General features: G+C 34.0%; 1 protein-coding gene across 1 annotated transcript in view; it reads right to left on the bottom strand.

Annotated features, from left to right (window-relative positions):
• The window catches only part of LOC106612781 (membrane-associated phosphatidylinositol transfer protein 3), a 177,180-nt gene that overhangs the window by 9,679 nt on the left and 141,462 nt on the right, over window positions 1-26,039 (bottom strand). Inside the window, exons 14-16 of the mRNA XM_045724624.1 lie at window positions 2,270-2,386; window positions 1,682-1,830; window positions 1,221-1,370 (exon numbers count right to left, since the gene is read on the bottom strand). Of these exons, the coding sequence (XP_045580580.1) occupies window positions 1,221-1,370; window positions 1,682-1,830; window positions 2,270-2,386 (416 nt within the window). The remainder of the gene's footprint in view (window positions 1-1,220; window positions 1,371-1,681; window positions 1,831-2,269; window positions 2,387-26,039) is intronic.

Below are 26,039 nucleotides of genomic sequence, written 5' to 3'. Positions count from 1 at the left end.
TCATCAAGGATCTCTCTATACTTTGCTCCGTTCATCTTTGCCTCGATCCTGACTAGTCTCCCAGTCCCTGCCGCTAAAAAAAATCCCCACAGCATGATGCTGCCACCACCATGCTTCACCATAGGGATGGTGCCAGGTTTCCTCCTGAAGTGATGCTTGATATTCAAGTCAAACAGTTCAATCTTGGCTTCATCAGACCAGATAATCTTGTTTCTCATGGTCTGAGAGTCTTTAGGTGCCTTTGACAAACTCCAAGTGCGCTGTCATGTGCCTTTTACTGAGAAGTGGCTTCCCTCTGGCCACTCTACCATAAAGGCCTGATTGGTGGAGTGATGCAGAGATGGTTGTCCTTCTGGAAGGTTCGCCCATCTCCACAGAGGAACTCTGGAGCGCTGTCAGAATGACCATCGGGTTCTTGGTCACCTCCTTGACCAAGGCCTTTCTCCCCCGTTTGCTCAGTTTGGCCGGGCGGTCAGCTCTGGGAAGAGTCTTGGTGGTTCCAAACTTCTTCAATTTAAGAATGATGGAGGCCACTTTGTTCTTGGGGACCTTCAATACTGCAGAATTTTTTTGCTACCCTGCCAAAGGGCTGTCTCGGAGCTCTACGGACAATTCCTTCGACCTCATGGCTTGGTTTTTGTTCTGATATGCATTGTCAACTGTGGGACCTTATATAGACAGGTGTGTGCTTTTTCAAATCATGTCGAATCAATTGAATTTACCACAGGAGGACTCCAATCAAGTTGTAGAAACATCTCAAGGATGATCAATGGAAACAGGATGCACCTGAGCTCAATTTCGAGTCTAATAGCACAGATTCTGAATACATATGTAAATAAGGTATTTCTGTTTTTTAGATTTTATAAATTTGCAAAATAATCTAAAAACCTGTTTTCGCTTGGTTAGTATGGGGTATTGTGTGTAGATTGATGAGGATTTTTTTGGTTTTTCATCCATTTTAGAATAAAGCTGTCAAGTAACAAAATTTGAGTTTGCAATTGCGCTAACACTAGTTAGCAACTTCCTTCAAACTCCCTTTAATGTGACAAAATACAAGGATCATTTTCTGAGCTGAACAGATGACTTGTAGGCGTTGAAATGGAGTTATCATTTACATTCCATTAATAATTTCTCTCTGCTTGAACTGCTCCTTAATCAAACAAAAGCTGGAAGGCACATTCACAAACACAAACACACAAACACTCGCACGCATGAGTTACCTGACAACGTCCACTGCTCCGGGGCGGACTTTAGGGTCGCTGCCCATGATGGAGACGCTAGCAGCGAAGGAGCCATCGATGCTGAACACCACACACTCCATCCCCCTGGGCAACACCGTCAGGTAGGCCTCTGCACTCGTCTGATCTCCCCTGGGTAGAAGGAGGTGAAGAGAGGTGGAGAGGGGGAGGATGATTGCTACTGTAGGTACGGTGGTAATTCACAGCCGCAGCACCTCTGGGGCTCCTTGTTATTCAACAACCTGTGAGTACACTGTTAGAGCTTCACAGTACTTTACCTGCATCACTGATATGGGCTGTAATTCAATTCAGATTCCTCCACTTTCATGGGAACTCGTCCCAACCCGCATCCATTTCATTATTGATACAACCTCTAACATACTATAACAAACATGCTGTGTGGTTGCATATCAATAAGAAATAAAAAGGAGTTGTTTGCTTACTTGACCATCATTTTGATAGGGTAGACCCCGGTGGCCAGCTTCTTGCTCTTGGGGATGGTGTAGACCACTCTGCCACTACTGGTGGTCACCTCTGTGTCAAAGTGGACCCAGCGGCCGGACTGGGGCTGGGTCATTAGGAGAATGTCCACCTGGGAGAGGACAAGATAGATTCATGATAAGATGGTATGATAACGAACGGTTCAGGGCCGCAATTTAATTCCCTTCAATATACTTTAGTGTTGACATAGCTAATTCCTTTGTCAGACCCCTATAAGACCAGTATCAGTTTATTCTAATGCAGACACTTTTAAAAGTGTTGCAACTGTAGTGTTGTAAATAGGGCAAATAGTGTTTGCAAATTTTTTACAATTTTATTTAACCTTTATTTAACCAGGCAAGTCAGTTAAGAACAAATTCTTATTTCCAATGACGGCCTACCCCGGCCAAACCCGGGCGACGCTGGGCCAATTGTGCGCCGCCCTATGGGACTCCCAATCACGGCCGGATGTGATGCAGCCTGGATTTGAACCAGGAACCAGATGCACCAGGTACCAGAACCAGATGCAGTGTCTTGTGTTGTGTCGTCACCTTCTCTCCAGTCAGAGTCACCATGTCCAGTGGGCCGTACATGAACCGACCAACCAGAGTCTGTGGTCCCTCCTCTGTGGCGATGACATCATTCACCCTGTGGTTGCCAGTCACATTCTGCATGAGGAGAAGAGATTTACTGTCACTTCTCTTTGGCTTTGTGTGCATCCCAAATGGCACCCTACACTCTTAGAAAAAAAGGTCTATCTAGAACCTACAAGTAGAACCCTTTGAAGAATAATTTTTGCTTCCAGATAGAACCCTTTTGGGTTCCATGTAGAACCCTTTCCATAGACGGTTCTACATTGAACCGAAAAGGGTTCTACCTGGAACCAAAAAGGGTTCTACCTGGAACCAAAAAGGGTTGTACCTGGAACCAAAAAGGTTTAACCTATGGGGACAGCCGAAGAACCCTTTTGGAACGCTCTTTTCTAAGAGTGTATTACGTATATAGTGCACTACTTTTGACCAGAGACCTATGATCACTGGTCATATGTAGTGCACTATAAAGGGAATAGGGTGCCATTTGGGACTCCGTATTTGTCTTTCATTACTTTCTGCATCACTCCTCCTCAGACGTAGTGTTTACATCGGCAGGAGGAAATGGGATGTCAAAAGAAGGATGAAAAATAGCCTTATTTTTCAATTTATCCCTGTTTTGATGCATCACATTTGAAATGTGTGGCGAAGGAGTCTCAGAAGTGTGCACTACAGGACCTTACCAAAAGAGGGTTTCAAATCTCCATGAAGCCTGGCTATAGTAGCAGTGTGGTTCTGGTTCCCCTTCACTACATCTCATTTCAAAGAGCAGGATGAATAACCCTAAATGAGCTGAACTCCACATGGCACCCTATTCAATATGTGGTGCACACTACTTTTGACAAGGGCCCATATGGCTCTAGTCAAAAGTAGTGCACTACATAGGGAATAGCGTTCCATTTGGGAGACAAACCAACTTCATTGCTGAGCTGGTGGGATAGTAATGACAAATGAAAGCAGAGGAGTTTGCAGATGTAGTTCCCTGGCTCTGTTACAGTAACGCCATGCTGCGTTACCTCAGTCATAACATAAGTTACAACTACAGGTCGTTGGTGACAGGGGACAGGTTTGACTGAAGGAAACTTTCAGGAACACTTAGAGGGTAATTTCTAAGGGTTGTAGCGCTATAGCACCTATATATATATTTCTAAATATAGCACCTATAGCGCTACAACCCTTAGAAATTACCCTCTAAGTGTGTGTCAGAAATGTGTGTCAGAAATATTTTAGCTATTTTCACAACTGGAATTATGGGAGCAGTAGCTGGCGGTGGCGCGAAAGGGCTGGGTTTTGATGAATAAACAAGTTGTGTGTGTCGAGGGTTGACGCCTCACTGGCTAATCAGAACATGCTCAATGGCTAAACATGTGGTTGCTTCAAATTGTTTATATACGTGTTGCATTTTCATCAACTCCAATTCAAGTGTTAGTCCGCTATAGCCTAGTGGGTTAATTAGCCAGCCCCATATTCATTACATATATTGAAATGTTTGCAGTCCACAATGTTCTAATTGCATTTCTTCAATATGGAACTACATCGTTAAACATTGGTTATAGCATTCACACTGATATAGGTCAAATACAGTCTGGACATGGACATGCCAAACGTAGTCAATAAGCAAGATTAAATTCACTAGGCTATTTATAAGGCCTAAAAGTGTATATAATTCTAATAATTTTTTTAACAACAAGTTGTTTAAAATAGGCTATGTCTAAATACAGTTACAGGCACCGTGATTCCTCCCGTGGGCATATAATACAGTCAAGGCAACGTAGACTATGGAGGGTTTTACACACATCCAAAGATCCAATATGAAGAGAAAGCTGTTATACTGCTCCCAAATGTAATGTTTTATAAACATCACGAAACCATCTTCTTCAGAAAGAGCAGACAAAATTTCATCGCATTCGAAGCACGTATGTTTTCTCAACCTAAATACATGGATGGTGAATCTTTCTACTAAGTTTGGTTTCTTATCGAATTAAATGGAAAACAACAACAACAATATTTCGAAATGTACTAAACAAAAATATAAACGCAACATGCAACAATTTCAAAGATTTTATTGAGTTACAGCTCATAAAAGGAAATCAGTCAAATGAAATGAATAAATGATGCCTAGTTATAACATACAGTAACCCTACAATAAAACTAGTTAGAGCGTACTGTAATCCTACTATAGACCTAGTTATAACATACAGTAACCCTACAATAGACCTAGTTATAACATACAGTAACCCTACAATAAACCTAGTTATAACAAACATACAGTAACCTACAATAAACCTAGTTATAACATACAGTAACCCTACAATAAACCTAGTTATAACATACAGTAACCCTACAATAGACCTAGTTATAACATACAGTAACCCTACAATAGACCTAGTTGTAACATACAGTAACCCTACAACAGACCTAGTTATAACATACAGTAACCCTACAATAAACCTAGTTATAACATACAGTAACCCTACAATAGACCTAGTTAGAGCGTACAGTAACCCTACAATAGACCTAGTAATAACATACAGTAACCCTACAATAAACCTAGTTATAACATACATACAGTAACCCTACAATAGACCTAGTTATAACATACAGTAACCCTACAATAAACCTAGTTATAACATACAGTAACCCTACAATAGACCTAGTTATAACATACAGTAACCCTACAATAGACCTAGTTGTAACATACAGTAACCCTACAACAGACCTAGTTATAACATACAGTAACCCTACAATAAACCTAGTTATAACATACAGTAACCCTACAATAAACCTAGTTATAACATACAGTAACCCTACAATAAACCTAGTTAGAGCGTACAGTAACCCTACAATAGACCTAGTAATAACATACAGTAACCCTACAATAGACCTAGTTATAACATTCAGTAACCCTACAATAAACCTAGTTATAACATTCAGTAACCCTACAATAAACCTAGTTATAACATACAGTAACCCTACAATAAACCTAGTAATAACATACATACAGTAACCCTACAATAAACCTAGTTATAACATACAGGAACCCTACATTAGACCTAGTTATAACATACAGGAACCCTACAATAAACCTAGTTATAACATATAGTAACCCTACAATAGACCTAGTTATAACATACAGGAACCCTACAATAAACCTAGTTATAACATACAGTAACCCTACAATAGACCTAGTTATAACATACAGTAACCCTACAATAGATCTAGTTGTAACATACAGTAACCCTACAATAAACCTAGTTATAACATACAGTAACCCTACAATAGACGTAGTTATAACAAACATACAGTAAACCTACAATAGACCTAGTTATAACATACAGTAACCCAAAAATAAACCTAGTTATAACATACAGTAACCCTACAATAGACCTAGTTATAACATACAGAAACCCTACAATAAACCTAGTTATAACATACATACAGTAACCCTACAAGAGACCTAGTTATAACATACAGTAACCCTACAATAGACCTAGTTATAACATACAGTAACCCTACAATAAACCTAGTTATAACATTCAGTAACCCTACATTAGACCTAGTTATAACATACAGTAACCCTACAATAAACCTAGTTATAACATACAGTAACCCTACAATAAACCTAGTTATAACAAACATACAGTAACCTACAATAAACCTAGTTATAACATACAGTAACCCTACAATAGACCTAGTTATAACATACAGAAACCCTACAATAGACCTAGTTATAACATACAGAAACCCTACAATAGACCTAGTTATAACATACAGTAACCCTACAATAAACCTAGTTATAACATACAGTAACCCTACAATAGACCTAGTTATAACATACAGAAACCCTACAATAGACCTAGTTATAACATACAGTAACCCTACATTAGACCTAGTTATAACATACAGTAACCCTACAATAGACCTAGTTATAACATACAGAAACCCTACAATAGACCTAGTAATAACATACAGTAACCCTACAATAGACCTAGTTATAACATACAGTAACCCTACAATAAACCTAGTTATAACATACAGAAACCCTACAATAGACCTAGTTATAACATACAGTAACCCTAAATTAGACATAGTTATAACATACAGTAACCCTACAACAGACCTAGTTATAACATACAGTAACCCTACAATAAACCTAGTTATAACATACAGTAACCCTACAATAAACCTAGTTATAACATACAGTAACCCTACAATAAACCTAGTTATAACATACATACAGTAACCCTACAATAAACCTAGTTATAACATACAGAAACCCTACAATAAACCTAGTTATAACATACAGTAACCCTACAATAAACCTAGTTATAACATACTGTAACCCTACAATAGACCTAGTTGTAACATACAGTAACGCTACAATAAACCTAGTTATAACATACAGTAACCCTACAATAGACCTAGTTATAACATACAGTAACCCTACAATAGACCTAGTTATAACATACAGTAACCCTACAATAGACCTAGTTATAACATACAGTAACCCTACAATAGACCTAGTTATAACATACAGTAACCCTACAATAAACCTAGTTATAACATACAGAAACCCTACAATAGACCTAGTTATAACATACAGTAACCCTAAATTAGACATAGTTATAACATACAGTAACCCTACAATAGACCTAGTAATAACATACAGAAACCCTACAATAAACCTAGTTATAACATACAGTAACCCTACAATAAACCTAGTTATAACATACTGTAACCCTACAATAGACCTAGTTGTAACATACAGTAACGCTACAATAAACCTAGTTATAACAAACATACAGTAACCTACAATAAACCTAGTTATAACATACAGTAACCCTACAATAAACCTAGTTATAACATACAGTAACCCTACAATAGACCTAGTTATAACATACAGTAACCCTACAATAGACCTAGTTGTAACATACAGTAACCCTACAACAGACCTAGTTATAACATACAGTAACCCTACAATAAACCTAGTTATAACATACAGTAACCCTACAATAAACCTAGTTATAACATACAGTAACCCTACAATAGACCTAGTTATAACATACATACAGTAACCCTACAATAAACCTAGTTATAACATACAGTAACCCTACAATAAACCTAGTTATAACATACAGTAACCCTACAATAAACCTAGTTATAACATACAGTAACCCTACAATAGACCTAGTTATAACATACAGTAACCCTACAATAGACCTAGTTATAACATACAGTAACCCTACAATAGACCTAGTAATAACATACAGTAACCCTACAATAGACCTAGTTATAACATACAGTAACCCTACAATAAACCTAGTTATAACATACAGAAACCCTACAATAGACCTAGTTATAACATACAGTAACCCTACAATAGACCTAGTTATAACATACAGAAACCCTACAATAAACCTAGTTATAACATACAGTAACCCTACAATAGATCTAGTTGTAACATACAGTAACCCTACAATAAACCTAGTTATAACATACAGTAACCCTACAATAGACCTAGTAATAACATACAGTAACCCTACAATAAACCTAGTTATAACAAACATACAGTAACCTACAATAAACCTAGTTATAACATACAGTAACCCTACAATAAACCTAGTTATAACATACATACAGTAACCCTACAATAGACCTAGTTATAACATACAGTAACCCTACAATAGACCTAGTTATAACATACATACAGTAACCCTACAATAAACCTAGTTATAACATACAGAAACCCTACAATAAACCTAGTTATAACATACAGTAACCCTACAATAAACCTAGTTATAACATACAGTAACCCTACAATAGACCTAGTTGTAACATACAGTAACGCTACAATAAACCTAGTTATAACATACAGGAACCCTACAATAAACCTAGTTATAACATACAGTAACCCTACAATAGACCTAGTAATAACATACAGTAACCCTACAATAGACCTAGTTATAACATACAGTAACCCTACAATAAACCTAGTTATATACATACAGTAACGCTACAATAAACCTAGTTATAACATACAGTAACCCTACAATAAACCTAGTTATAACATACAGAAACCCTACAATAGACCTAGTAATAACATACTGTAACCCTACAATAGACCTAGTTATAACATACAGTAACCCTACAATAGACCTAGTTATAACATACAGTAACCCTACAATAGACCTAGTTGTAACATACAGTAACCCTACAATAAACCTAGTTATAACATACAGTAACCCTACAATAAACCTAGTTATAACATACAGTAACCCTACAATAAACCTAGTTATAACATACAGTAACCCTACAATAGACCTAGTTATAACATACAGTAACCCTACAATAAACCTAGTTAGAGCGAACTGTAATCCTACAATAGACCTAGTTATAACATACAGTAACCCTACAATAGACCTAGTTGTAACATACAGTAACCCTACAATAAACCTAGTTATATCATACATACAGTAACGCTACAATAAACCTAGTTATAACATACAGGAACCCTACAATAAACCTAGTTATAACATACAGTAACCCTACAATAAACCTAGTAATAACATACAGTAACCCTACAATAAACCTAGTTAGAGCGAACTGTAATCCTACAATAGACCTAGTTATAACATACAGTAACCCTACAATAGATCTAGTTGTAACATACAGTAACCCTACAATAAACCTAGTTATATCATACATACAGTAACGCTACAATAAACCTAGTTATAACATACAGGAACCCTACAATAAACCTAGTTATAACATACAGTAACCCTACAATAAACCTAGTTATAACATACAGTAACCCTACAATGAACCTAGTTAGAGCGAACTGTAATCCTACAATAGACCTAGTTATAACATACAGTAACCCTACAATAGATCTAGTTATAACATACAGTAACCCTACAATAGACCTAGTTATAACATTCAGTAACCCTACAATAGAAATATTATAACATACAGTAACCCTATAATAAACCTAGTTATAACATACAGTAACCCTACAATAGACCTAGTTATAACATACATACAGAAAACCTACAATAGACCTAGTTATAACATACAGTAACCCAAAAATAAACCTAGTTATAACATACAGTAACCCTAAAATAGACCTATTAATAACATACATACAGTAACCCTACAATAGACCTAGTAATAACATACAGTAACCCTACAATAGACCTAGTTATAACATACAGTAACCCTACAACAAACCTAGTTATAACATACCGTAACCCTACAATAAACCTAGTTATAACAAACATACAGTAACCCTACAATAGACCTAGTAATAACATACAGTAACCCTACAATAGACCTAGTAATAACATATAGTAACCCTACAATAGACCTAGTTATAACATTCAGTAACCCTACAATAGACCTAGTTATAACATTCAGTAACCCTACAATAGACCTAGTTATAACATTCAGTAACCCTACAATAGACCTAGTTATAACATACAGTAACCCTACAATAGACGTAGTTATAACATACATACAGTAAACCTACAATAGACCTAGTTATAACATACAGTAACCCAAAAATAAACCTAGTTATAACATACAGTAACCCTAAAATAGACCTAGTAATAACATACAGTAACCCTACAATAGACCTAGTTATAACATTCAGTAACCCTACAATAGACCTAGTTATAACATACATACAGTAACCCTACAAGAGACCTAGTTATAACATACAGTAACCCTACAATAGACCTAGTTATAACATACAGTAACCCTACAATAAACCTAGTTATAACATTCAGTAACCCTACATTAGACCTAGTTATAACATACAGTAACCCTACAATAAACCTAGTTATAACATACAGTAACCCTACAATAAACCTAGTTATAACAAACATACAGTAACCTACAATAAACCTAGTTATAACATACAGTAACCCTACAATAGACCTAGTTATAACATACAGAAACCCTACAATAGACCTAGTTATAACATACAGAAACCCTACAATAGACCTAGTTATAACATACAGTAACCCTACAATAAACCTAGTTATAACATACAGTTACCCTACAATAGACCTAGTTATAACATACAGAAACCCTACAATAGACCTAGTTATAACATACAGTAACCCTACATTAGACCTAGTTATAACATACAGTAACCCTACAATAGACCTAGTTATAACATACAGAAACCCTACAATAGACCTAGTAATAACATACAGTAACCCTACAATAGACCTAGTTATAACATACAGTAACCCTACAATAAACCTAGTTATAACATACAGAAACCCTACAATAGACCTAGTTATAACATACAGTAACCCTAAATTAGACATAGTTATAACATACAGTAACCCTACAATAGACCTAGTTGTAACATACAGTAACCCTACAACAGACCTAGTTATAACATACAGTAACCCTACAATAAACCTAGTTATAACATACAGTAACCCTACAATAAACCTAGTTATAACATACAGTAACCCTACAATAAACCTAGTTAGAGCGTACAGTAACCCTACAATAGACCTAGTAATAACATACAGTAACCCTACAATAAACCTAGTTATAACATACATACAGTAACCCTACAATAGACCTAGTTATAACATACAGTAACCCTACAATAGACCTAGTTATAACATACAGAAACCCTACAATAAACCTAGTTATAACATACAGTAACCCTACAATAGACCTAGTTATAACATACATACATACAGTAACCCTACAATAAACCTAGTTATAACATACAGAAACCCTACAATAAACCTAGTTATAACATACAGTAACCCTACAATAAACCTAGTTATAACATACTGTAACCCTACAATAGACCTAGTTGTAACATACAGTAACGCTACAATAAACCTAGTTATAACATACAGGAACCCTACAATAAACCTAGTTATAACATACAGTAACCCTACAATAGACCTAGTAATAACATACAGTAACCCTACAATAAACCTAGTTATAACATACAGTAACCCTACAATAGACCTAGTTATAACATACAGTAACCCTACAATAGATCTAGTTGTAACATACAGTAACCCTACAATAAACCTAGTTATATCATACATACAGTAACGCTACAATAAACCTAGTTATAACATACAGGAACCCTACAATAAACCTAGTTATAACATACAGTAACCCTACAATAAACCTAGTTATAACATACAGTAACCCTACAATAAACCTAGTTAGAGCGAACTGTAATCCTACAATAGACCTAGTTATAACATACAGTAACCCTACAATAGATCTAGTTGTAACATACAGTAACCCTACAACAGACCTAGTTATAACATACAGTAACCCTAAATTAGACATAGTTATAACATACAGTAACCCTACAATAGACCTAGTTGTAACATACAGTAACCCTACAACAGACCTAGTTATAACATACAGTAACCCTACAATAAACCTAGTTATAACATACAGTAACCCTACAATAAACCTAGTTATAACATACAGTAACCCTACAATAAACCTAGTTAGAGCGTACAGTAACCCTACAATAGACCTAGTTATAACATACAGTAACCCTACAATAGACCTAGTAATAACATACAGTAACCCTACAATAGACCTAGTTATAACATACATACAGTAACCCTACAATAGACCTAGTTATAACATACAGTAACCCTACAATAGACCTAGTTATAACATACAGTAACCCTACAATAAACCTAGTTATAACAAACATACAGTAACCTACAATAAACCTAGTTATAACATACAGTAACCCTACAATAGACCTAGTTATAACATACAGAAACCCTACAATAGACCTAGTTATAACATACAGAAACCCTACAATAGACCTAGTTATAACATACAGTAACCCTACAATAAACCTAGTTATAACATACAGTAACCCTACAATAGACCTAGTTATAACATACAGAAACCCTACAATAGACCTAGTTATAACATACAGTAACCCTACAATAGACCTAGTTATAACATACAGTAACCCTACAATAGACCTAGTTATAACATACAGAAACCCTACAATAGACCTAGTTATAACATACAGTAACCCTACAATAGACCTAGTTATAACATACAGTAACCCTACAATAAACCTAGTTATAACATACAGAAACCCTACAATAGACCTAGTTATAACATACAGTAACCCTAAATTAGACATAGTTATAACATACAGTAACCCTACAATAGACCTAGTTATAACATACAGTAACCCTACAACAGACCTAGTTATAACATACAGTAACCCTACAATAAACCTAGTTATAACATACAGTAACCCTACAATAAACCTAGTTATAACATACAGTAACCCTACAATAAACCTAGTTAGAGCGTACAGTAACCCTACAATAGACCTAGTAATAACATACAGTAACCCTACAATAGACCTAGTTATAACATACATACAGTAACCCTACAATAGACCTAGTTATAACATACAGTAACCCTACAATAGACCTAGTTATAACATACATACAGTAACCCTACAATAAACCTAGTTATAACATACAGAAACCCTACAATAAACCTAGTTATAACATACAGTAACCCTACAATAGACCTAGTTATAACATACAGTAACCCTACAATAGACCTAGTTGTAACATACAGTAACGCTACAATAAACCTAGTTATAACAAACATACAGTAACCTACAATAAACCTAGTTATAACATACAGTAACCCTACAATAAACCTAGTTATAACATACAGTAACCCTACAATAGACCTAGTTATAACATACAGTAACCCTACAATAGACCTAGTTGTAACATACAGTAACCCTACAACAGACCTAGTTATAACATACAGTAACCCTACAATAAACCTAGTTATAACATACAGTAACCCTACAATAGACCTAGTTATAACATACAGTAACCCTACAATAAACCTAGTTATAACGTACAGTAACCCTACAATAGACCTAGTTATAACATACAGTAACCCTACAATAGACCTAGTTATAACATACATACAGTAACCCTACAATAGACCTAGTTATAACATACAGTAACCCTACAATAGACCTAGTTATAACATACATACAGTAACCCTACAATAGACCTAGTTATAACATACAGTAACCCTACAATAGACCTAGTTATAACATACAGTAACCCTACAATAAACCTAGTTATAACATACAGTAACCCTACAATAGACCTAGTTATAACATACAGTAACGCTACAATAAACCTAGTTATAACATACAGTAACCCTACAATAGACCTAGTTATAACATACAGTAACCCTACAATAGACCTAGTTATAACATACAGTAACCCTACAATAAACCTAGTTATAACATACAGTAACCCTACAATAGACCTAGTTATAACATACAGTAACCCTACAATAGACCTAGTTATAACATACAGTAACCCTACAATAAACCTAGTTATACATACATACAGTAACGCTACAATAAACCTAGTTATAACATACAGTAACCCTACAATAGACCTAGTTATAACATACAGTAACCCTACAATAGACCTAGTTATAACATACAGTAACCCTACAATAAACCTAGTTATAACATACAGTAACCCTACAATAGACCTAGTTATAACATACAGTAACCCTACAATAGACCTAGTTGTAACATACAGTAACCCTACAATAAACCTAGTTATATCATACATACAGTAACCCTACAATAAACCTAGTTATAACATACAGTAACCCTACAATAAACCTAGTTATAACATACAGTAACCCTACAATAAACCTAGTTATAACATACAGTAACCCTACAATAAACCTAGTTAGAGCGAACTGTAATCCTACAATAGACCTAGTTATAACATACAGTAACCCTACAATAGATCTAGTTGTAACATACAGTAACCCTACAATAAACCTAGTTATACTACATACAGTAACCCTACAATAAACCTAGTTATAACATACAGGAACCCTACAATAGACCTAGTAATAACATACAGTAACCCTACAATAAACCTAGTTAGAACATACTGTAACCCTACAATAGACCTAGTTATAACATACAGTAACCCTACAATAGATCTAGTTGTAACATACAGTAACCCTACAATAAACCTAGTTATATCATACATACAGTAACGCTACAATAAACCTAGTTATAACATACAGGAACCCTACAATAAACCTAGTTATAACATACAGTAACCCTACAATAAACCTAGTTATAACATACAGTAACCCTACAATGAACCTAGTTAGAGCGAACTGTAATCCTACAATAGACCTAGTTATAACATACAGTAACCCTACAATAGATCTAGTTATAACATACAGTAACCCTACAATAGACCTAGTTATAACATTCAGTAACCCTACAATAGAAATATTATAACATACAGTAACCCTATAATAAACCTAGTTATAACATACAGTAACCCTACAATAGACCTAGTTATAACATACATACAGAAAACCTACAATAGACCTAGTTATAACATACAGTAACCCAAAAATAAACCTAGTTATAACATACAGTAACCCTAAAATAGACCTATTAATAACATACATACAGTAACCCTACAATAGACCTAGTAATAACATACAGTAACCCTACAATAGACCTAGTTATAACATACAGTAACCCTACAACAAACCTAGTTATAACATACCGTAACCCTACAATAAACCTAGTTATAACAAACATACAGTAACCCTACAATAGACCTAGTAATAACATACAGTAACCCTACAATAGACCTAGTAATAACATATAGTAACCCTACAATAGACCTAGTTATAACATTCAGTAACCCTACAATAGACCTAGTTATAACATTCAGTAACCCTACAATAGACCTAGTTATAACATTCAGTAACCCTACAATAGACCTAGTTATAACATACAGTAACCCTACAATAGACGTAGTTATAACATACATACAGTAAACCTACAATAGACCTAGTTATAACATACAGTAACCCAAAAATAAACCTAGTTATAACATACAGTAACCCTAAAATAGACCTAGTAATAACATACAGTAACCCTACAATAGACCTAGTTATAACATTCAGTAACCCTACAATAGACCTAGTTATAACATACATACAGTAACCCTACAAGAGACCTAGTTATAACATACAGTAACCCTACAATAGACCTAGTTATAACATACAGTAACCCTACAATAAACCTAGTTATAACATTCAGTAACCCTACATTAGACCTAGTTATAACATACAGTAACCCTACAATAAACCTAGTTATAACATACAGTAACCCTACAATAAACCTAGTTATAACAAACATACAGTAACCTACAATAAACCTAGTTATAACATACAGTAACCCTACAATAGACCTAGTTATAACATACAGAAACCCTACAATAGACCTAGTTATAACATACAGAAACCCTACAATAGACCTAGTTATAACATACAGTAACCCTACAATAAACCTAGTTATAACATACAGTTACCCTACAATAGACCTAGTTATAACATACAGAAACCCTACAATAGACCTAGTTATAACATACAGTAACCCTACATTAGACCTAGTTATAACATACAGTAACCCTACAATAGACCTAGTTATAACATACAGAAACCCTACAATAGACCTAGTAATAACATACAGTAACCCTACAATAGACCTAGTTATAACATACAGTAACCCTACAATAAACCTAGTTATAACATACAGAAACCCTACAATAGACCTAGTTATAACATACAGTAACCCTAAATTAGACATAGTTATAACATACAGTAACCCTACAATAGACCTAGTTGTAACATACAGTAACCCTACAACAGACCTAGTTATAACATACAGTAACCCTACAATAAACCTAGTTATAACATACAGTAACCCTACAATAAACCTAGTTATAACATACAGTAACCCTACAATAAACCTAGTTAGAGCGTACAGTAACCCTACAATAGACCTAGTTATAACATACAGTAACCCTACAATAAACCTAGTTATAACATACATACAGTAACCCTACAATAGACCTAGTTATAACATACAGTAACCCTACAATAGACCTAGTTATAACATACAGAAACCCTACAATAAACCTAGTTATAACATACAGTAACCCTACAATAGACCTAGTTATAACATACATACAGTAACCCTACAATAAACCTAGTTATAACATACAGAAACCCTACAATAAACCTAGTTATAACATACAGTAACCCTACAATAAACCTAGTTATAACATACTGTAACCCTACAATAGACCTAGTTGTAACATACAGTAACGCTACAATAAACCTAGTTATAACATACAGGAACCCTACAATAAACCTAGTTATAACATACAGTAACCCTACAATAGACCTAGTAATAACATACAGTAACCCTACAATAAACCTAGTTATAACATACAGTAACCCTACAATAGACCTAGTTATAACATACAGTAACCCTACAATAGATCTAGTTGTAACATACAGTAACCCTACAATAAACCTAGTTATATCATACATACAGTAACGCTACAATAAACCTAGTTATAACATACAGGAACCCTACAATAAACCTAGTTATAACATACAGTAACCCTACAATAAACCTAGTTATAACATACAGTAACCCTACAATAGACCTAGTTAGAGCGAACTGTAACCCTACAATAGACCTAGTTATAACATACAGTAACCCTACAATAGACCTAGTTGTAACATACAGTAACCCTACAACAGACCTAGTTATAACATACAGTAACCCTAAAATAGAAACCTAGTTATAACATACAGTAACCCTACAATAAACCTAGTTATAACATACAGTAACCCTACAATAGACCTAGTTATAACATACAGTAACCCTACAATAGACCTAGTTATAACATACAGTAACCCTACAATAAACCTAGTTATAACATACAGTAACCCTACAATAAACCTAGTTAGAGCGTACAGTAACCCTACAATAGACCTAGTAATAACATACAGTAACCCTACAATAAACCTAGTTATAACATACATACAGTAACCCTACAATAGACCTAGTTATAACATACAGTAACCCTACAATAGACCTAGTTATAACATACAGAAACCCTACAATAAACCTAGTTATAACATACAGTAACCCTACAATAGACCTAGTTATAACATACATACATACAGTAACCCTACAATAAACCTAGTTATAACATACAGAAACCCTACAATAAACCTAGTTATAACATACAGTAACCCTACAATAAACCTAGTTATAACATACTGTAACCCTACAATAGACCTAGTTATAACATACAGTAACCGCTACAATAAACCTAGTTATAACATACAGGAACCCTACAATAAACCTAGTTATAACATACAGTAACCCTACAATAGACCTAGTAATAACATACAGTAACCCTACAATAAACCTAGTTATAACATACAGTAACCCTACAATAGACCTAGTTATAACATACAGTAACCCTACAATAGACCTAGTTGTAACATACAGTAACCCTACAATAAACCTAGTTATATCATACATACAGTAACGCTACAATAAACCTAGTTATAACATACAGGAACCCTACAATAAACCTAGTTATAACATACAGTAACCCTACAATAAACCTAGTTATAACATACAGTAACCCTACAATGAACCTAGTTAGAGCGAACTGTAATCCTACAATAGACCTAGTTATAACATACAGTAACCCTACAATAGATCTAGTTATAACATACAGTAACCCTACAATAGACCTAGTTATAACATTCAGTAACCCTACAATAGAAATATTATAACATACAGTAACCCTATAATAAACCTAGTTATAACATACAGTAACCCTACAATAGACCTAGTTATAACATACATACAGAAAACCTACAATAGACCTAGTTATAACATACAGTAACCCAAAAATAAACCTAGTTATAACATACAGTAACCCTAAAATAGACCTATTAATAACATACATACAGTAACCCTACAATAAACCTAGTTAAAAAAGACCAATAGACCTAGTAATAACATACAGTAACCCTACAATAGACCTAGTTATAACATACAGTAACCCTACAACAAACCTAGTTATAACATACCGTAACCCTACAATAAACCTAGTTATAACAAACATACAGTAACCCTACAATAGACCTAGTTATAACATACAGTAACCCTACAATAGACCTAGTTATAACATACAGTAACCCTACAATAGACCTAGTTATAACATTCAGTAACCCTACAATAGACCTAGTTATAACATTCAGTAACCCTACAATAGACCTAGTTATAACATACAGTAACCCTACAATAGACCTAGTTATAACATACAGTAACCCTACAATAGACCTAGTTATAACATACATACAGTAAACCTACAATAGACCTAGTTATAACATACAGTAACCCAAAAATAAACCTAGTTATAACATACAGTAACCCTAAAATAGACCTAGTTATAACATACAGTAACCCTACAATAGACCTAGTTATAACATACAGTAACCCTACAATAAACCTAGTTATAACATACAGTAACCCTACAATAGACCTAGTTATAACAAACATACAGTAACCCTACAATAGACCTAGTTATAACATACAGTAACCCTACAATAGACCTAGTTATAACATACAGAAACCCTACAATAGACCTAGTTATAACATACAGAAACCCTACAATAGACCTAGTTATAACATACAGTAACCCTACAATAAACCTAGTTATAACATACAGTAACCCTACAATAGACCTAGTTATAACATACAGTAACCCTACAATAGACCTAGTTATAACATACAGTAACCCTACAATAGACCTAGTTATAACATACAGTAACCCTACAATAGACCTAGTTATAACATACAGAAACCCTACAATAGACCTAGTTATAACATACAGTAACCCTACAATAGACCTAGTTATAACATACAGTAACCCTACAATAAACCTAGTTATAACATACAGAAACCCTACAATAGACCTAGTTATAACATACAGTAACCCTAAATTAGACATAGTTATAACATACAGTAACCCTACAATAGACCTAGTTGTAACATACAGTAACCCTACAACAGACCTAGTTATAACATACAGTAACCCTACAATAAACCTAGTTATAACATACAGTAACCCTACAATAAACCTAGTTATAACATACAGTAACCCTACAATAAACCTAGTTAGAGCGTACAGTAACCCTACAATAGACCTAGTAATAACATACAGTAACCCTACAATAAACCTAGTTATAACATACATAGTAACCCTACAATAGACCTAGTTATAACATACAGTAACCCTACAATAGACCTAGTTATAACATACAGAAACCCTACAATAAACCTAGTTATAACATACAGTAACCCTACAATAGACCTAGTTATAACATACAGTAACCCTACAATAGACCTAGTTATAACATACAGAAACCCTACAATAAACCTAGTTATAACATACAGTAACCCTACAATAAACCTAGTTATAACATACTGTAACCCTACAATAGACCTAGTTGTAACATACAGTAACGCTACAATAAACCTAGTTATAACATACAGTAACCCTACAATAAACCTAGTTATAACATACAGTAACCCTACAATAGACCTAGTAATAACATACAGTAACCCTACAATAAACCTAGTTATAACATACAGTAACCCTACAATAGACCTAGTTATAACATACAGTAACCCTACAATAGATCTAGTTGTAACATACAGTAACCCTACAATAAACCTAGTTATATCATACATACAGTAACGCTACAATAAACCTAGTTATAACATACAGGAACCCTACAATAAACCTAGTTATAACATACAGTAACCCTACAATAAACCTAGTTATAACATACAGTAACCCCACAATAAACCTAGTTAGAGCGAACTGTAATCCTACAATAGACCTAGTTATAACATACAGTAACCCTACAATAGATCTAGTTATAACATACAGTAACCCTACAATAGACCTAGTTATAACATTCAGTAACCCTACAATAGAAATATTATAACATACAGTAACCCTATAATAAACCTAGTTATAACATACAGTAACCCTACAATAGACCTAGTTATAACATACATACAGAAAACCTACAATAGACCTAGTTATAACATACAGTAACCCAAAAATAAACCTAGTTATAACATACAGTAACCCTAAAATAGACCTATTAATAACATACATACAGTAACCCTACAATAGACCTAGTAATAACATACAGTAACCCTACAATAGACCTAGTTATAACATACAGTAACCCTACAACAAACCTAGTTATAACATACCGTAACCCTACAATAAACCTAGTTATAACAAACATACAGTAACCCTACAATAGACCTAGTAATAACATACAGTAACCCTACAATAGACCTAGTAATAACATATAGTAACCCTACAATAGACCTAGTTATAACATTCAGTAACCCTACAATAGACCTAGTTATAACATTCAGTAACCCTACAATAGACCTAGTTATAACATACAGTAACCCTACAATAGACGTAGTTATAACATACATACAGTAAACCTACAATAGACCTAGTTATAACATACAGTAACCCAAAAATAAACCTAGTTATAACATACAGTAACCCTAAAATAGACCTAGTAATAACATACAGTAACCCTACAATAGACCTAGTTATAACATTCAGTAACCCTACAATAGACCTAGTTATAACATACATACAGTAACCCTACAAGAGACCTAGTTATAACATACAGTAACCCTACAATAGACCTAGTTATAACATACAGTAACCCTACAATAAACCTAGTTATAACATTCAGTAACCCTACATTAGACCTAGTTATAACATACAGTAACCCTACAATAAACCTAGTTATAACATACAGTAACCCTACAATAAACCTAGTTATAACAAACATACAGAAACCCTACAATAAACCTAGTTATAACATACAGTAACCCTACAAGAGACCTAGTTATAACATACAGAAACCCTACAATAGACCTAGTTATAACATACAGAAACCCTACAATAGACCTAGTTATAACATACAGTAACCCTACAATAAACCTAGTTATAACATACAGTAACCCTACAATAGACCTAGTTATAACATACAGAAACCCTACAATAGACCTAGTTATAACATACAGTAACCCTACATTAGACCTAGTTATAACATACAGTAACCCTACAATAGACCTAGTTATAACATACAGAAACCCTACAATAGACCTAGTTATAACATACAGTAACCCTACAATAGACCTAGTTATAACATACAGTAACCCTACAATAAACCTAGTTATAACATACAGAAACCCTACAATAGACCTAGTTATAACATACAGTAACCCTAAATTAGACATAGTTATAACATACAGTAACCCTACAATAGACCTAGTTGTAACATACAGTAACCCTACAACAGACCTAGTTATAACATACAGTAACCCTACAATAAACCTAGTTATAACATACAGTAACCCTACAATAAACCTAGTTATAACATACAGTAACCCTACAATAAACCTAGTTAGAGCGTACAGTAACCCTACAATAGACCTAGTTATAACATACAGTAACCCTACAATAAACCTAGTTATAACATACATACAGTAACCCTACAATAGACCTAGTTATAACATACAGTAACCCTACAATAGACCTAGTTATAACATACAGAAACCCTACAATAAACCTAGTTATAACATACAGTAACCCTACAATAGACCTAGTTATAACATACATACAGTAACCCTACAATAAACCTAGTTATAACATACAGAAACCCTACAATAAACCTAGTTATAACATACAGTAACCCTACAATAAACCTAGTTATAACATACAGTAACCCTACAATAGACCTAGTTGTAACATACAGTAACGCTACAATAAACCTAGTTATAACATACAGTAACCCTACAATAGACCTAGTTATAACATACAGTAACCCTACAATAGACCTAGTAATAACATACAGTAACCCTACAATAAACCTAGTTATAACATACAGTAACCCTACAATAGACCTAGTTATAACATACAGTAACCCTACAATAGATCTAGTTGTAACATACAGTAACCCTACAATAAACCTAGTTATATCATACATACAGTAACGCTACAATAAACCTAGTTATAACATACAGGAACCCTACAATAAACCTAGTTATAACATACAGTAACCCTACAATAAACCTAGTTATAACATACAGTAACCCCACAATAAACCTAGTTAGAGCGAACTGTAATCCTACAATAGACCTAGTTATAACATACAGTAACCCTACAATAGATCTAGTTATAACATACAGTAACCCTACAATAGACCTAGTTATAACATTCAGTAACCCTACAATAGAAATATTATAACATACAGTAACCCTATAATAAACCTAGTTATAACATACAGTAACCCTACAATAGACCTAGTTATAACATACATACAGAAAACCTACAATAGACCTAGTTATAACATACAGTAACCCAAAAATAAACCTAGTTATAACATACAGTAACCCTAAAATAGACCTATTAATAACATACATACAGTAACCCTACAATAGACCTAGTTATAACATACAGTAACCCTACAATAGACCTAGTTATAACATACAGTAACCCTACAATAAACCTAGTTATAACATACAGTAACCCTACAATAGACCTAGTTATAACAAACATACAGTAACCCTACAATAGACCTAGTTATAACATTCAGTAACCCTACAATAGACCTAGTTATAACATTCAGTAACCCTACAATAGACCTAGTTATAACATACAGTAACCCTACAATAGACGTAGTTATAACATACATACAGTAACCCTACAATAGACCTAGTTATAACATTCAGTAACCCTACAATAGACCTAGTTATAACATACAGTAACCCTAAAATAGACCTAGTTATAACATACAGTAACCCTACAATAGACCTAGTTATAACATACAGTAACCCTACAATAGACCTAGTTATAACATACATAGTAACCCTACAATAGACCTAGTTATAACATACAGTAACCCTACAATAGACCTAGTTATAACATACAGTAACCCTACAATAAACCTAGTTATAACATACAGTAACCCTACAATAGACCTAGTTATAACATACAGTAACCCTACAATAAACCTAGTTATAACATACAGTAACCCTACAATAGACCTAGTTATAACAAACATACAGTAACCCTACAATAAACCTAGTTATAACATACAGTAACCCTACAATAGACCTAGTTATAACATACAGAAACCCTACAATAGACCTAGTTATAACATACAGAAACCCTACAATAGACCTAGTTATAACATACAGTAACCCTACAATAAACCTAGTTATAACATACAGTTACCCTACAATAGACCTAGTTATAACATACAGTAACCCTACAATAGACCTAGTTATAACATACAGTAACCCTACAATAAACCTAGTTATAACATACAGTAACCCTACAATAGACCTAGTTATAACATACAGTAACCCTACAATAGACCTAGTTATAACATACAGTAACCCTACAATAAACCTAGTTATATCATACATACAGTAACGCTACAATAAACCTAGTTATAACATACAGGAACCCTACAATAGACCTAGTTATAACATACAGTAACCCTACAATAAACCTAGTTATAACATACAGTAACCCCACAATAAACCTAGTTAGAGCGAACTGTAATCCTACAATAGACCTAGTTATAACATACAGTAACCCTACAATAGATCTAGTTATAACATACAGTAACCCTACAATAGACCTAGTTATAACATTCAGTAACCCTACAATAGAAATATTATAACATACAGTAACCCTATAATAAACCTAGTTATAACATACAGTAACCCTACAATAGACCTAGTTATAACATACATACAGAAAACCTACAATAGACCTAGTTATAACATACAGTAACCCAAAAATAAACCTAGTTATAACATACAGTAACCCTAAAATAGACCTATTAATAACATACATACAGTAACCCTACAATAGACCTAGTAATAACATACAGTAACCCTACAATAGACCTAGTTATAACATACAGTAACCCTACAACAGACCTAGTAATAACATACAGTAACCCTACAATAGACCTAGTTATAACATACAGTAACCCTACAACAAACCTAGTTATAACATACAGTAACCCTACAATAAACCTAGTTATAACAAACATACAGTAACCCTACAATAGACCTAGTAATAACATACAGTAACCCTACAATAGACCTAGTAATAACATATAGTAACCCTACAATAGACCTAGTTATAACATTCAGTAACCCTACAATAGACCTAGTTATAACATTCAGTAACCCTACAATAGACCTAGTTATAACATTCAGTAACCCTACAATAGACCTAGTTATAACATACAGTAACCCTACAATAGACGTAGTTATAACATACATACAGTAAACCTACAATAGACCTAGTTATAACATACAGTAACCCTACAATAGACCTAGTTATAACATACAGTAACCCTACAATAGACCTAGTTATAACATTCAGTAACCCTACAATAGACCTAGTTATAACATACATACAGTAACCCTACAATAGACCTAGTTATAACATACAGTAACCCTACAATAGACCTAGTTATAACATACAGTAACCCTACAATAAACCTAGTTATAACATTCAGTAACCCTACATTAGACCTAGTTATAACATACAGTAACCCTACAATAAACCTAGTTATAACATACAGTAACCCTACAATAAACCTAGTTATAACAAACATACAGAAACCCTACAATAAACCTAGTTATAACATACAGTAACCCTACAAGAGACCTAGTTATAACATACAGTAACCCTACAATAGACCTAGTTATAACATACAGAAACCCTACAATAGACCTAGTTATAACACATACAGTAACCCTACAATAAACCTAGTTATAACATACAGTAACCCTACAATAGACCTTGTTATAACATACAGAAACCCTACAATAGACCTAGTTATAACATACAGTAACCCTACATTAGACCTAGTTATAACATACAGTAACCCTACAATAGACCTAGTTATAACATACAGTTACCCTACAATAGACCTAGTAATAACATACAGTAACCCTACAATAGACCTAGTTATAACATACAGTAACCCTACAATAGACCTAGTTATAACATACAGTAACCCTACAATAAACCTAGTTGTAACATACAGTAACCCTACATTAGACATAGTTATAACATACAGTAACCCTACAATAAACCTAGTTGTAACATACAGTAACCCTACAACAGACCTAGTTATAACATACAGTAACCCTACAATAAACCTAGTTATAACATACAGAAACCCTACAATAAACCTAGTTATATCATACATACAGTAACCCTAAATTAAACATAGTTATAACATACAGGAACCCTACAATAGACCTAGTTATAACATACAGAAACCCTACAATAGACCTAGTTATAACATACATGTAGCCTATCTAGTTTGTTTTTATTGGCTTCAACATGGAAATATTTGACTTTACACATTGCATTCACATTTCGAAAATGCACTGCATGTTCTAGGCATGGACAATTGGACATTGCCCAAACATTATAACCACGTGAATGGTAAACAAACGAACAGGCAAATTGCCTAGGCTACAAGTGGAGACAGCACCAAGGACAGTGATTGGAATTCCTGCGATTTGACTGTTTGGTTACAAAATCTAAAGGAAAAACAATAAGCAGTATATTGTAATAACTTGATGTTCCTAAACAGACTTCCTACAGTCACTGAAACCTTTCATTCA

This window comes from Salmo salar, chromosome ssa09 (genome assembly GCF_905237065.1).
Source record: "Salmo salar chromosome ssa09, Ssal_v3.1, whole genome shotgun sequence".
Taxonomy (NCBI): Eukaryota; Metazoa; Chordata; class Actinopteri; order Salmoniformes; family Salmonidae; genus Salmo; species Salmo salar.
This window is presented reverse-complemented; position numbering and strand designations above follow the sequence as displayed.